The sequence below is a fragment of the Anabrus simplex genome, chromosome 7 (assembly GCF_040414725.1).
Source record: "Anabrus simplex isolate iqAnaSimp1 chromosome 7, ASM4041472v1, whole genome shotgun sequence".
In the NCBI taxonomy this organism is placed as follows: Eukaryota; Metazoa; Arthropoda; class Insecta; order Orthoptera; family Tettigoniidae; genus Anabrus; species Anabrus simplex.
In genome coordinates, this window is record NC_090271.1 from 111,370,957 (window position 1) to 111,387,144 (window position 16,188).

The 16,188-nt window shown below is 42.0% G+C and overlaps 1 protein-coding gene across 4 annotated transcripts in view; it reads left to right on the forward strand.

The window, feature by feature from the left end:
- Positions 1–16,188, forward strand: part of LOC136877303 (esterase B1) — a 100,680-nt gene that overhangs the window by 22,971 nt on the left and 61,521 nt on the right. For 3 of the 4 annotated variants that reach the window (XM_068228499.1, XM_068228498.1, XM_068228500.1), the window contains one exon: positions 14,778–14,930. In XM_068228499.1, the coding sequence (XP_068084600.1) occupies positions 14,778–14,930 (153 nt within the window). Of the gene's footprint in view, positions 1–5,258; positions 5,330–14,777; positions 14,931–16,188 lie in introns of those variants that run through there. The other variant, XM_068228501.1, reaches the window with a different exon arrangement.

Here is a 16,188-nt window from a genome sequence, read left to right on the forward strand (position 1 = left end):
TGTTTGTAAAATGGGCCGAAAAGGTTTGTTTTTACACCGCGTGTGTAGAGTAATTATCGGATAGGAGCTTCCGTGGCTCAGGCGGTAGCGCGCCGGTCTCTCGCCGCTGAGTTCCGTGGTTCAAATCCCGGTCACTCCATGCGAGATTTGTGATGGACAAAGCGGAGGCGGGACAGGTTTTTCTCCGGGTACTCCTGTTTTCCCTGTCATCTTTCATTCCAGCAACATTCTCCATTATCATTTCATCTGTCAGTCATTAACCATTGCCTCAGAGGAATGCGACAAGCTTCGGCAGCCACCCTAAATGGGGGCTGCATTCATTCCATTCCTTACCCGGTCGAATGACTGGAAACAGGCTGTGGATTTTCATTTGATGTAGAGTAATTGTCGGATGGTTGCATCTCTTTGCAAATTATTGTTATTGTGTTGAGTCCAAGACAGTTGTCTCTTGCAACACGACCTGAGCGCTCTCTCACAATTACCTGCGCCAAGTTAAGAAACAGAGGAAAAATGGTACCAAAATACAAAATTTTAGACCTAATTATTCCTATTGCTGTTTCTTGTCTGTCTGTTAGGGTCATCAGCCCGGAGGCTGGTTGGATCCTCAAATAGCACCACCAAAGGTTATGCGGTTATAAGGAAACCCCAAAAAGCAATGGCAGCACCAAACTGAGGCGTACTAGGCAAGATGAGGAGTGAGGTAGTTTGCCATTGCTTTCCTCACTGGGTCAGAAAGTACTATTGCAGCACGACTGACCCTATGAGCAGGACCTTTCATGAAACTCAGATACACTAGTCATGCTCTGAATGTCATTACTCAGCACTACCCATACCCCAGCAACTTCCATATTGTTACAGCCATGGATGTTGACTGGGACTTCGGTGGAAGCTACATTTTACTCTGGCCTGTGCCAAGAGATGGATGCAAAACTACTGTATCCATCAAGAAATGGCAGCAGGCTGATGCTGTTTCTTATACAAAAAAAAAATCATTTTCGCAACTGAAACTTATAAAGAACTACCTACGAAATGTTATGACCCAAGACAGACTCGGTGAACTCTGCCTCTTCAGTATGGAATGCGTCATCCATGGACATAATTTAAAGCGGCAACGCCTTTGCATCCCAGAAAATACCATGCATGGTCTACTTTCTTTAGAATCATGAGTAAAGTACAGTTTTAAAGATTTAAATACAAAAGATAGAAACTTACGTTGTATTCCAACCCCTACAAAATATTTAACTTTCAAAATAAATATATTAATAAAGTAATTAGTCTTGTAATCTTACAGTAAGTCCTTTGTATAAATATGGCTATAGATTTCATTAGAGTATCTGCTGTAGTTAAATTTATGTGTGTTATTGCAATTTCTTTGAGGAGGCCCAAGTTTTTTTTTCCTGCGGAAAGGCCCATATCACATTCGCTACGCGCCTGATGACGAAAATAGGTCAAAACTCTCCTGTACTCATACACTGACGACATGGTTCTAGGATCGAGTGACAAATACGAATTCTAAAAGGCAATGGACAGACCTGAACTAACTCTAAACCAAGAAAAGACAGTGTGTATTCTTTTCAGAAAAGGAGGGAGAATTATAATACCTAGGCATAACCCTCCAGTCTTCACGAATATCTTATATACGCTACAACCGATGCCAAGACAAACTGAAGCTAGACGGGCCCAATCCAAGAAATGCACAGTGCAATCACGAGGCTCGTTTCCCTCATACACTCTTTGTGAAAACGAGTTGCGAACCTGGTAAACAATGTGTGTGTGTGTGTGTAAACGATGCGACAAGAGCTGCGAATGATGCCGTTTTCCCACATGCCCGAAAAAAGAGAAGACTCTCACTGTCATTCAATACAGCAAAAACTAGTCTCTGCACATTCGTGAGCTTTTCTTCCTAGAAAGAATTGGAAAGAAAACACACTGAACCACGTTACCATGGTACTGAACTTCTATTGCCAATAGATATAAGAATAAATAACACAATAATAAACAGAAATGACTCATGAATAAACAATACCGGTACATTCAAAGTACATTGTACTTACGGAGCCTCGTTAGTCGTCTTGCGGCAGTGGTTCGATTCCCTTTATATCCGTGTCGGAGTTCTCGCCTTCACTTGACTACGATGACGCATTTACACTATAATTCTAATATTATAAACAGGTCAACCACAGTCCATAATCCCGCCCAACCCCACACTTCCTTCATCGCATGGCCGATACACGTCCGTCCCTTCTCAGTTGTTGCATGACCGAATCCTACGTTAACTACGGCATGCAAGTCCCTCATTGTAAAAGTTGCGTTGTGCTTGTTGAGCACCACATCCCCCTTTGACCCTGACTGCTCTCGCACTCGCACGGAGCTTTTATGTGTGATGTCAGTGAGAATAGACTTCTCCCGCCCGTTCCAAACAACAAGTGGTCTCTGGTCAGCTGTTTAAGTTTGTATTACGTGCCGATAAGTAGCCTAGGCCTACAATATGTGTGTAAAATTTGAAGTACGGTATGTGATGTATTTTAATGCAAGGAGGAAGTAACATGTGTAAAAGGAGGAACTACTGTGCTGTTGCAGAGGGTAGGGTCTTGTAAAACTGAGAATATTGTATCACAGCCTACCGAAAATTTGAGTTAGGGCTAAATGAGTGTACATGGTGGTGGTGACTAATGTTTTAAGAGGAAGAACTGGGCAACCATCCACTAATCATAGAGAAAAAAAAGAAGGGATCCGACACTTCGAAAAATGAAGGTATCGGCCAAAGAAAGACCAGGACCACGAAGGGCGTGAAAATGAAAGACTCCCTAGGCCTCGGAGTGTTCTAATACCGTCGCAGTCGGAAAAGAACAAGAGTTGACCAAGGGAGGTCGAACAGAATAGTTAAAAGTGAGAAGCCTGGCACAAGTAAGTGGAAGCAATGCCAGGACCCAGCTAAGGGCCCCGTGGTTGCCAACCCACGCTCCAAAGTTCAGAGCCCCTGGAACCCGTATTAGTCGCCTTTTACGACAGGCAGGGGATACCGTGGGTGTTGTTCTATCACCCCACCCACAGGGGCAAAATGAGTGTAAGAGAGCTGACGAAAACAACGCTAATAATGCAAGACAGTGTTCCACAATATTTTCTCCCAAACAGAGGCGAAAATATTATTGGGCATCTTAAAGAAAACGTGTGAAACCTTTTAAGAAGACATGTTGGCCTTAATTTTACTGCAGTAGGTACAAGCAAGACCAAAACCAAACCCCATGGCACTTCAGCCCTTGAAGGCCCTTGGCCTACCAAGCGACCGCTCCTCAGCCCGAAGGCCTGCAGATTACGAGGTGTCGGGTGGTCAGCACGACAAATCCTCTCGGCCGTTATTCTTGGCTTTCTAGACCGGGGCCGCTATTTCACCGTCAGATAGCTCCTCAATTCTAATCACGTAGGCTGAGTGGACCTCGAAACCAGCCCTCAGGTCCAGGTAAAAATCCCTGACCTGACCGGGAATCGAACCCGGGGGCCTCCAGGTAAGAGGGAGGCACGCTACCCCTACACCACGGGCCCGGCACAAGCAAGACACTATAGCAAAATACTGTAAGGTTACAAAACTGATTATTTGATTTAGTTTTAACATTTGTAGGAACTGAAATACAGCATAAATAATTGCATACGGTTCTTCTATTTATGGAGGAGCCTCCGTGGCTCAGACGGCAGCACGTCGGCCTCTCACCGCTGGATACCGTGGTTCAAATCCCGGTCACTCCATGTGAGATTTGTGCTGGACAAAGCGTAGGCGGGACAGGTTTTTCTCCGGGTACTCCGGTTTTCCCTGTCATCTTTCATTCCAGCAACACTCTCCAGTATCATTTCATAGCATCTATCAGTCATTAATAAATCACTTTGGGAGTGGCGACCCCATCGTAACAGCCTGACCCGGTCAAAGACTGGAAAACAGGTTGTAGGTTTTTATACTTTTTAAACTTCACTGTACTTGTATCTTCCTACGTATCATCCACACTCGTATCTATGCGAAATGCGAACGCTAAATTGGTCCTACTCAGTTTGGTTTTAGAAATGGACTGGGAACTCGCGAGGCTCTTTTATCTCTGAATGTTTTGACTTGGAGATGCCTGGATATGAATGTTGATGTGTACGCATGCTTCATCGACTACCGAAAAAACTTTCGATTACGTGTCTCATGCAACACTTGCTGAAATTTTAAAAACTATTTGTGTTGATGCTGGTGATCTACGCATCATCACTCAGCTCTACTGGAACCAAACAGCACAGGTCAAAATAGAGGGAGACAACTGAGGACATAGGTATACGCTGAGGCATGCGACAGGGCTGTGTCCTGCCCCCACTACTTTTTAATATCTACTCTGAGACTGTGTTCAGAGAAGCTGTCGAGGATGTTAACATAGGGATAAGGATAAATGGCAATCCGCTTTGGTTACCATACGGTTGCGTGAGCCAGAAACCTTGCTGATCTTCAAATTATTATTAATAACATTGTAAGGATCAGTGCAGCATTTGGTCTGTTCATGGGAAGACCAAACTGCACATCAAAACATAATTGTTAAACAAATGTCATCATTCAAATATCTTGGGACTGTAGTGACTGAGCATTTTGATCCTAGGAATGAAATCTTATCCAGGATTGGGCAAGCCAGAAATGTGTTCAACAGCACGAGAGCCCTATTCATCAGTAGAGATCTCACCCTTCACCTCCGAGTTGTCCGACTCGTTGGCTGAATGGTCAGCGTACTGCCTTCGGTTCAGAGGGTTCCGGGTTCGATTCCCGGCCGGATCGGGGATTTTAACCTTCATTGGTTAATTCCAATTGTTACAAGTGAACTATGTAATGCGAGTGGAATGTATTTTTTTTGAAGACTTTGTTTGTAAAATACGATATGATGTTTTATTTTTATTGACCTAACCTGTACTGTATAATGTTGTAACATAGGCATTTGTAAATAGTAGAATTCTGTCTATAGTTCCTGGAAAGATTCAGAAAGTTACATAACTTTTGTACAGGGTGTGTTACTTTGTTGGTATGTGTTCTAGAAAGTCTGTTCTGGAAAAATACGACTTTCGCGATCATGCGTATTCAAGAATGTTAGTCAAAGTTCGCGATCGAAAGTAAGGTTGTGATTGGTGAGTCTAGGTGGCGATAGGGAACTCGTGCACGCTGATTGGCTGCCTCCAAGGCCGGAATTTCCTATATATAGTGAGCGAGGCAGTGTTCGAATTAATTCTGTATCCTGAATTCGGTCGGTCTTGGTCTATCTGCCTGCGAGCAGCCTAGCTGGTTGACGTCCCCCGGTTTCCGGGATGGCACTCTCCTCGGGTAAGCACTCTTGAATTCCGTCCTGTTAAAATTTCCGTAATGTTCCGATTTGCTTTTCATACAGGAGTCTGCCCTAACCTCGCCTAGATTCACCAATCACAACCTTACTTTCGATCGCGAACTTTGACTAACATTCTAGAATACGCATGATCGCGAAAGTCGTATTTTTCCAGAATAGACAGAACACACTTTCTAGAACACATACCAACAAAGTAACACACCCTGTACAAAAGTTATGTAACTTTCTGGATCTTTCCAGGAACTATAGACAGAATTCTACTATTTACAAATGCCTATGTTACAACATTGTACAGTACAGGTTAGGTCAATAAAAATAAAACATCAAATCGTATTTTACAAACAAAGTCTTCAAAAAAATACATTCCACTCGCATTACAAAGTTCACTTGTAACACCAATGGCCCGGGGGCTGGGTGTTTGTGCTGTCCCCAAGATCCCTGCAACTCAAACATCACACATAACACTATCCTCCACCACAATAACACGCAGTTACCTACACATGACAGATGCCGCCCACCCTCATCGGAGGGTCTGCCTTAGAAGGGCTGCACTCGGCTAGAAATAGCCATACGAAATTATTAAAACCTCCGAGTTCGAATATTGCGATGCTACTTATGTTTTCCCTGCCCTGGACGCTCAGTCCTTTGTTGGAGAGGCGGATTGAAGCTTTCAAAATGTACTTGTGCTTCGAATGGAGGTGGGCTGCATGCGCCATTTTAACCACATACCGGCCTTTCTGCCATTCTTAATTTCTGTCAGTACCAGGAATCGAACCGGGGGCCCCCGAGGACGGCAACTAATACTGCTAATCGTTACGCTACGGAGGCGCCAGTAATAATAATAATAATAATAATAATAATTTCAGCTAGATGCAACCACCCGACAATTTCTCTACTTCATTTTTTCAACTCATTCAACAAAAAATTGGTGGTATCACCTTTCCATTGCAGAATGATATTTGGGTGTAATCACATTTATATTTATTTATTTATTTATTTATTTATTTATTTATTTATTTATTTATTTATTTATTTATTTATTTATTTATTTATTTATTTATTTATTTATTTATTTATTTATTTATTTTGGAGGGAAGTCTATGCGAATGCTCTTAAGCCCCATCCTCGTCTGTACGAAATTGATGGCAGATTCTGTACGCGTTTATTATTTAAAACCCTACTTGGGCTTGCAGCCCGACGATGCAGAGGCTAATCCCAAACTACTGAGGTGACTAGAAGGACAAGACAATTAATGATTAACAGGAGAAAACAGTTACAAAATCGTAGTCACCTCAAGATAAATTGAAGGGGAATTCGAGAGGGTAACGCACTCTCCATCCCCGATTTACAGTTTTAAGTCTTTAGGACTTACAAGAAATATTACATGAGAAAGCAGGAAGTTTACATTTTAGAAAACAGACGGTTACGTAGTTAAAGATTAGAACTTTCCCCTCGTGTCAGCTTGCGGAGATAACTACTGTACTTCGATGGAAAAACTGTTGGCCATTACCTTAGCTGATGTTCTGCCTGCCGAAGATTGAGGCCTCCTGTCTTAACACAGACACTCAGTAATTCGACGATCAATAAGACAAGTTAACTCGAAAAGGCGTCAGCTTTTATAGCCGGGGGGAAGCTTCAAGAGGGCTCTGGACTAAGTCCGGACACACCCCTCTCATTTTTATTGGCAGATAAAATAGGTACAAGAAACGTTTGATTGGCTGAAAAATAAATACAGAAAATTTATGATTGGTTAAAAACTAACGCTGGCGGGATGAGAAAGAAGTGTTCCAAACCTTGAAGTATCAAAAATAATGAAAGTCAATTCAGTTAATAAAACGTATAAACACAAAATTTCTTTAAATCTCTAGTTATTCCACGTTGCACCAGAGTGCATGGCCTCAGTTCCTTCATAGAGTCATCTATGGAGAAACATCCAAATATCTTGAAAGTTGTTGTTGCAACCAGTGACACACACACACACACACACACACACACACACAGAGAGAGAGAGAGAGAGAGAGAGAGAGAAAAACCAGTCAGTTTAGGAAACTTTAAAATTACATATTACTGTCATTTAGTAGTGACATCTTCTGATCAATGTCCCAACTTCATACACTAGATGTTACAAGTTTCGTATGATAGATAGCGTTCCTTAAGGCGCTTCATTTAAATGCACAGGGATGAGGTGTACTTCCCGGTACAATTATTATTATTATTATTATTATTATTATTATTATTATTATTATTATTATTATTATTATTATTTCCGATGAGGCTCGCTAAGGACCACGTGCCAATTTCAATTCAGTTCTTCATACTTTTTTCTCTTCCGTTCCTTTCAATATTCTTTCATCCTTTCACTATGCTGTTTCTTTCTGTCCTCGGACCACTTCGCAACAGGTTCCTTGTTCAATCTTCCTTGGAATCCTTCCATACTTACTACCCTCTTACTCAAAACCTCTCTGTCCATAGTTTCTTCTTCTCTTACATTATACCTTTCTAAATCTTTCTTTACTTCTTGTACCTCAAGTTTATCTAATCAATAGTTTAGTACCAGGCATTCACTTGCATATAGGCATTCCGGTTTCACCACTCTAGTGTAGTGCCTTATTTTAAGATTTGTCAATTCACACTTTTTGTTATAAAAATCCTTTGTGGTACCATACGCTCTTTCCATCTTGTTTACCCTTTCTTCTACTGCAGATTTGTCTAAACCATTTTCTTGAATTATTTCTCCCAGATATTTGAATTTCGTTACTCTTTCCACTGGACCAATATCTGTTGCCAAAAATTTTAGAGCATTCTTGGTGTTTGTAATAAATTTTGTTTTTTTTTCTACGGAGATTCTCAAACCTGTTTTGTTGTCTATTTCTTCCAAGAGATTGATTTGTGTTGTTGCACTTGTTAGGTTTTCTGACAATATAACAAAATCGTCTGCAAATGCTAGCCAATTTATTTCAATGCCGTTGTGTTTTCTCCCCAAAGTTACCGGCAAAATGTTATGTTCTTACAATTTTCTGTAGAACACAGCTGAATAGAAGGTGTGACAAACCGTCACCTTGCCGTACCCCTATATTTATCTTAATAGGTTCTGAAATCTCACCCATAAATTTCACCTTTGAAATTCTGTCAGTAAGTGTTTCACGTATTATGTTTGCCAATTTAGTTTTCACTCCAAATTCACGAATTGTTTTATCTATGGTTTCTCTATCAACCGAGTCAAAGACCTATTTAAAATCTACAAAAGTCACAACAATGTCCTTTGAATTCAAATTTTCGAATTACGGATTTTATGTTACGTGTTTATTATTATTATCATCATCATTATTATTATTATTATTATTATTATTATTATTATTATTATTATTATTATTATTATTAATATTACTAATAGACCGTCTGGTGGCCCCGATCGTTAAGGCATGAAGTATACAATGACTTAGCAAATGTCATGGGATAGTCACATAATAGCGTGTGGGGCCTCCTCTCGCCCTGCGAACTGCAGTGAGACGCCGTGGAAGTGAGTCGACTAGTCCCTGGTAGTCCTCTGGACGCAGCTGACACCAAATCGTTTGCAGAGCAGCCGCCAATGCTGGTCTGTTCGTGGGTGCAGGATCCATGGCACGGAGCCTGCGTTCCAGGACATCCCAGATATGCTCGATGGGGTTCATATCGGGTCTCCTGGGTGGCCATGGCAGTCGGTGGGCCTCCTCTGCATGTTCCTGGAAACATTCCCGGCCGACGTGGGAGCGATGTGGCGGTGCATTATCTTCTTGAAACACCGCAGAACCGTCTGGGCGCTGAAAGGCCAAAAATGGGTGGAGATGATCTCCGAGCAGCTCAACATACCGCGTACCATTCAAAGTCTCTTCCAGAACAACTAGGGGGCCCATTCCATACCAGGAAAATGCAGCCCAGACCATAACAGAGACAACAGCGCCCCGGACCACACCTTCGAGGCAGGCGGGATCCATCGCTTCATGTGGCCTGCGCCATATACGGTGCCGCCCATCGGCATGGTGCAGTTGAAATCGTGATTCGTCCGACCATATCATTACACCATTGTTCCAGTATCCAACCCTGGTGTCTGGCGACAAATGGGCGTCGTTGTGCCCGATTACGTTGGGTTAACAATGGCACCCGTGTGCGGCGCCGGCTCCCATACCCCATAGAACCCATGTTCCTACGGATTGTCCACTGGGAGACGTGTCTAGCACGGCCTGTGTTGAATTGAGCCGTGATTTGTGGCACGGTTGCCCGTCTGTCACTATTGACAATCCGTCTCAGATGTCGCCGGTCACGGTCATCGAGGGTGGCTGGACGGTCGGTCGTTCATCTGTTGTGGACGGTGACACCCGCATTCAACCATTCACGATACACCCTGGACATGGTTGATCGTGTGAAGCTGAATTCCCGCACCACTTCCTAAATCGCACTTCCCATCCGTCGGGCACCGACCACCATACCCTGTTCGAACGGTGTCAGCTCACGACGACGTTCCATGTTACATCTGTCACATGCACAGCCACTGCTCACAAGGTCTCATATACAACTGCCGCTGGCACAGGGGGCGTGTGGTGCGCAGACAACACACCTGCGCATCAGTGCTCCGCTATCCCATGACATTTGCTCAGTCAGTGTATATGTTCTGACACCAAGGTTAGCTGGTTCAGGTCCCGTTGGTGGAAAAATTTACCATTAAAATGTTGGTCGGCAGAGTAGAAAAAGTGGTGGTATAAATTTCTAATCTCTAGATTGTGTGTCAAAAACTCGATTCAATTCCAGACTTCTCCATAGTGTTGGAGCGAACCCGTCGGCTGGTTTTGTTAAGCCTTGACCAGACCCTTTGGTGTTATTCGACAGAAGTAGACTTAGTGCTGGCACCCGGTTTCACCCTGTCATTTCCTACTATCATATCATTCATTTAACCTCATTAACTCCTCTGATGAGGGTGATATCAGGATGGGCATCCAGTCATAAAAACTCGCTACGAAGATTCATCTCACTTCATACACGACCCCAAAGAGAAAGAGGACAAGGGTTGGACATGCATTATTTATTTATTTATTTATTTATTTATTTATTTATTTATTTATTTATTTATTATGGCTTCTTTCATGTGGCGAAGTTAGGGCACACGGCCCTCTCTTACACTTAACCACAAGTATTAGTATTATTATTATTATTATTATTATTATTATTATTATTAGGCCTATTATTAAAATTAAAATAATTACTCTATTGATATTTTCTTCTTCTTCTTTATCTGTTTACCCTCCAGTGTCGGCATTTCCCTCGGACTGAGCGAGAGATCCCACCTCTACCGCCTCAAGGGCAGTGTCCTGGAGCTTCAGACTCTGGTTCGGAGGATACAACTGGGGAGGAAGACCAGTACCTCGCCCAGGCGGCCTCACCTGCTATGCTGAACAGGGGCCTTGCGGAGGGATGGGAAGATTGGAAGGGATAGACAAGGAAGAGGGAAGGAAGCGGCCATCACCTTAAGTTAGGTGCCATCCCAGCATTTGCCTGGAAGAGAAGTAGGGAAACCATCGAAAACCACTTCCAGGATGGCTGAGGTGGGAATCGAACCCCCCGCTACTCAGTTGACCTCCCAAGACTGAGTAGACCCCGTTCCAGCCCTCGTACCACTTTTCAAATTGCGTGGCAGAGCCGGGAATCGAATCCGGGTCTCCGGGGGTGGCAGCTAATCACATTAACCACTACACCACAGAGGCGGACATTGATATTTTGAATATATATATTTTTGCAATTATTGTCAATAGGCTATTCCTGTTTATATATTTGCATGCTTCTTAAACCACAAATATGAGCATGATTTTCTTACTTTTATATTTTTAAACTGTTCCCAGTGGTAAAATAAATAAATTGGCTGAAAACTGAAATAGAGGAGTTGAGAAATGAAAATTTGTCATTACAAAAATGTGAGCATCAACATCATAGAAACTAGCAATCTCGATAATGCACTAATTCAAAATAGTTCACATCATGAAAAACGTATGGCAGGCTAGTCCTGCACATTAACATAAAGTTTAAAATTAATTTCTAACGGAGCTTCCTATTTGTACTTAACCCGTACGAGAATTTTGGTCAGGCGACTACAGAATTATCAACTCAAAATCTAACATGGGAAATGCAAGAGTTGGTTTAGTAATGCATAAGAAAATAGGGCAGTGGGTAAGCTACTACGACCAGCATAGTGAAAGGATTCTTGTTGTATCGAGCTGAAGTTGTCACGATGGACACCAAACCAATGCCCACCACAATAGTGCAGGTCTATATGCCTACTAGTTCAACAGATGATGAAGAAATCGAAAGAATATATGAAGAGATAGAAGATTTAATACAATATGTAAAACGTGACAAGAATGTAATTGTGATGGGAGACTGCAATGCAGTGGTAGGAGAATTCGGATTGGGACAAAGGCATGAAAGAGGAAGTCGGCTGGTAGAATTCTGCAATGATCATATTTTAGTCCTGACTAATACTTGGTTCAAATACCACAAACGAAAGTTGTATACATGGACGAGACCTGGAGACACTAGAAGGTATCAAATAGACTTCATTATGATTAGGCAGAGATTCAAAAACCAGGTGTTGGATTGCAAAACTTTTCCAGGAGCAGATGTGGACTCTGATCACAACTTGTTGATCATGAAATGCCATCTGAAATGGAAGAAATTGAAGGAAGGAATGCAAGGATATGAGATCTAGACAAGTTGAAAGTAAAGAGTGTGAGGGACAGTTTGAGGGAACATGTTGCACAAGGACTAAATGAAAAGGCTGAAGGAAATACAATAGAGGAAGGCTGGACAATCGTGAAGAATGAAGTCCGTAGGGCTGCTGAAGAGATGTTAGGAAGAAAGGAAAGATCAACCAAGAATCAATTGATAACTCAGGAGATACTAGACACTTATTGATGAACGACGAAAACACAAGAATGTAAAAAATAAAGAGGGCAGAAAGGAATACGGGTGATTAAAGAATGAAGTAGAGAGGAAGTGTAGGACAGCTAAGGAAGAATGGCTGAAGGAGAAGTGCAAGGATTGAAGGTTGTATGGTCCTAGGAAAAATAGATGCTGCATACAAGAAAATTAAGGAAACCTTTGGAGAAAGGAAAACTAAGTGTATGAATATTAAGAGCTCTGATAGAAAAATCACTTCTAGGGAAAGAAGACAAGGCAGAAAGATGGCAGGAACATATCCAACATTTGAATCAAGGTAAAGACATAAAAAATGTCGTATGGCTTTTTTTTAGTGCCGGGAGATCCCAGTACGGGTTCGGCTCGCCAGGTGCAGGTCTTTCTATTTGACGGCAGTAGGCGACCTGCGCGTCCTGATGAGGATGAAATGACGATGAACACAACACATACATCCAGCCCCCGTGCCAGTGGAATTAACCAATTAAGGTTAAAATCCCCGACCCGGCCGGGAATCGAACCCGGGACCCTCTGAACCGAAGATCAATACGCTAACCGTTCAGCCAACGAGTCGGGCAAAGTAAAGACGTAGATAATATGGTTCTGTAACAAGAAGAGGCTGTTGACGCTGATGAAATGGGAGACACAGTTTTGAGGTCAGAATTTGACAGAGCTTCGAGAGACCTAAATAGGAACAAGGGCACTTGGAGTTGAAAACATTCCCTCTGAATTACTGACTGCCTTAGGAGAAACCAGCATTGCAAGGTTATTCCATTTAGTGTGTAAGATGTATGAGACAAGAGAAGTGCCATCCGATTTCCGGCAGAATGTTATTATACCTATTCCCAAGAAAGCCGGTACTGACAAGTGTGAAAACTACTGCACCATTAGTTTTGTATCTCACACCTACAGAAATTTAATACATTGTTTACAGAAGAATGGGAAGACAAGTTGAAAGTGAGATGGAAGAAGATCAATTTGGCTTCAAAAGAAATGTAGGAACACGTGAAGCAATCCTGACTTTACGTATGATCTTAGAGAATTGCATTAAGAAGGACAAGCCCACATACATGGCGTTCATACATCTTGAAAAGGCATTTGATAATGTTGATTGGACCAAGCTAGTTGAGATTCTGAATGTGATCTGGATCAGATACTGAGAACGAAGAATTACCTACAATCTGTATAGAAATCAGTCTGCAGTGATAAGAATCGAGGGCTTTGAAAAAGAAGCAGCAATCCAGAAAGGAGTGAGGCAAGTTTGGAGTTTGTCCCCGCTCCTATTCAATGTTTATATAGAACAGGCAGTAAAGGAAAGCAAAGGGGATCGCAATCCAAGGAGAAAACCCTGGGATTTGCTGATGATACTGTTATTTATTTTACCTGAGAACAGAGGATCTGTAGAAATTGCTGAATGGTATGGACAGAGACTTGGGGAAGGAGTACAAGTCCATAAAAAGTAATGGAGTGCAGTAAGACGAAGTCAGATGATGCAGGAAATTTTAGATCAGGAAATGAATTCCTAAAGAAAGTAGATGAATACTGTTACTTGGGTAGTAAAATAACTAACGATGGCAGAAGTAAGGAGAACAAAATGCAGACTAGCACAAGCAAATGAGGCCTTTATTAAGAAAAGAAATTTGCTCACTTTGAACATAGATATAGGGATTAGAAAGATGTTTTCGAAGACTTTCTTCTGGAGCGTGGCATTGTATGGAAGTGAACCATGGGTGATAACTAGTTCAGAAAGGAAGATAATATAAGTTTTTGAAATGTGGTGTTACAGAAGTATGCTGAAGGTGAGATGGATCGATCGAATCACGAATGAAGAGATACTGATTCGAATTGGTGAGAGGATATTGATTTGGCTAAATTTGAACAGAAGAAGAGATAGAATGATAAGACACATCTTACGACACCCACGACTTGTTCAGTTGATTTTTGAGGGAAGTGCAGGGGGTGAAAACGGTAAGGGTAGACCAGTATATGAATATGACCATAAGATTAGAGTAGATGTAGGATGTGGCAGTTACATAGAAGTGAAACGTTTAACACAGGAAAGGGTGACATAGAAGGCTACAAAACCACTCTGTGGACTGATGACTCAAACAACAACATTTTCTTCCATTCTAATTGGTGGCAATTAACTGCCATAAGAACTACCTACTGCCTTTTGTTATAAAAATAAGTGTTATAGTCGGCATTTGTCTCATTTTCAGCCAATGGCACTGCAGCTCTCCAGAATGGTACCTGAGAGTTATTCTAGTTGCATTGTTTGTTCACATTTGGCTTTTAGATTCCATCAAATAACTTATAGAATATGATGTACACAGTTTTATTTCAAGAAGTAAATTTATGACTAAACCTTACATTTGGTAGAAAGTTTATGATTACATGTAAAAATTACTTCAAAAGTATCCATTACAAAAAATTTGAATACTTTATATCACTTGCTTCCTAACTCTGGTTAAAGTCAATTTTATTTTTCAGATAGCAAAAAGGAGAATGGGTGACTTTGTAACAGTCGATGTACAACAAGGAAGACTCAGAGGGCGAAAAGCTGTTTCTAAAGCTGGAAATTCCTACTATAGTTTCCAAGGAATTCCTTATGCCAAACCTCCAGTGGGTCCTCTGCGATTTGAGGTGAGTAATCTCAAGTAAAATGGAAGCCAGCACGTATTTTAAAATACAAAGAATTCGTGTTTTGAATTTTAATTTTAACGTTGTGGTAAATTCAATCTTTTGTGATTTAGTACTTTGTAGTAAGCTGATTCTTTATAAGATTACATGTACGGTAACTTAGCAATGTCAGTGAAGATTTTAAGGAAACATTATTATAAGACTGCTGTGAGACACGCCATTTTGAATGAGCTCCTAATCACACAACATAGCCAGAGACTCCATGCCACAGTAATGGCAGCGCTGGTCTGGAGAAGTTAGTCTACTACATAAAAGAATTGCTACATCTGTGGCAGCTTTAAGGTGAGACAAAACAGAAGACAAGCTGGTGGGAAACCACCTCGACTGATATGACCATACCATGACAAGAGAGCCCAACCACATACAGTAGATACTCCATTCATGTTTGACACAGCCTCCCATTAGAAGAACTGACAACCCTAACAAAGGATCAAGGATGATCAAACGCAAACACCAATGGCTAAAATGAAGCCGTGACCATAGTCCATATGTGAAGGGTACCCTAATCATATCAAATCATATCAATCATATCAAAAGTCAGAATGATACAATGTTTCAACATAATTAAAATACCACCTACTTAACAGGTGCCTGTATTCCACGAATGAGTTATAAAATCAGAATGTATGTATTTAATTGGTCCGCCTCTGTGGTGTAGTGGTTAGCGTGATTAGCTGCCACTCCCGGAGGCCCGGGTTCGATTCCCGGCTCTGCCACGAAATTTTAAAAGTGGTACGAGGGCTGGAACGGGGTCCACTCAGCCTCGGGAGGTCAACTGAGTAGAGGTGGGTTCGATTCCCACCTCAGCCATCCTGGAAGTGGTTTTCCGTGGTTTCCCACTTCTCCTCCAGGCGAATGCCGGGATGGTACCTAACTTACGGCCACGGCCGCTTCCTTTCCTCTTCCTTGCCTATCCCTTCCAATCTTCCCATCCCTCCACAAGGCCCCTGTTCAGCATAGCAGGTGAGGCCGCCTGGGCGAGGTACTGGTCGTACTCCCCAGTTGTATCCCCCGACCAAGAGTCTGAAGCTCCAGGACACTGCCCTCGAGGCGCTAGAGGTGGGATCCCTCGCTACGTCCGAGGGAAAAGCCGAACCTGGAGGGTAAACAGATGATGATGATGTATTTAATTGATGTAAATTAGGATATATTATTTGCTGTATATAGAGTATAGCATGATGGATTCTGACAATACTGTAGA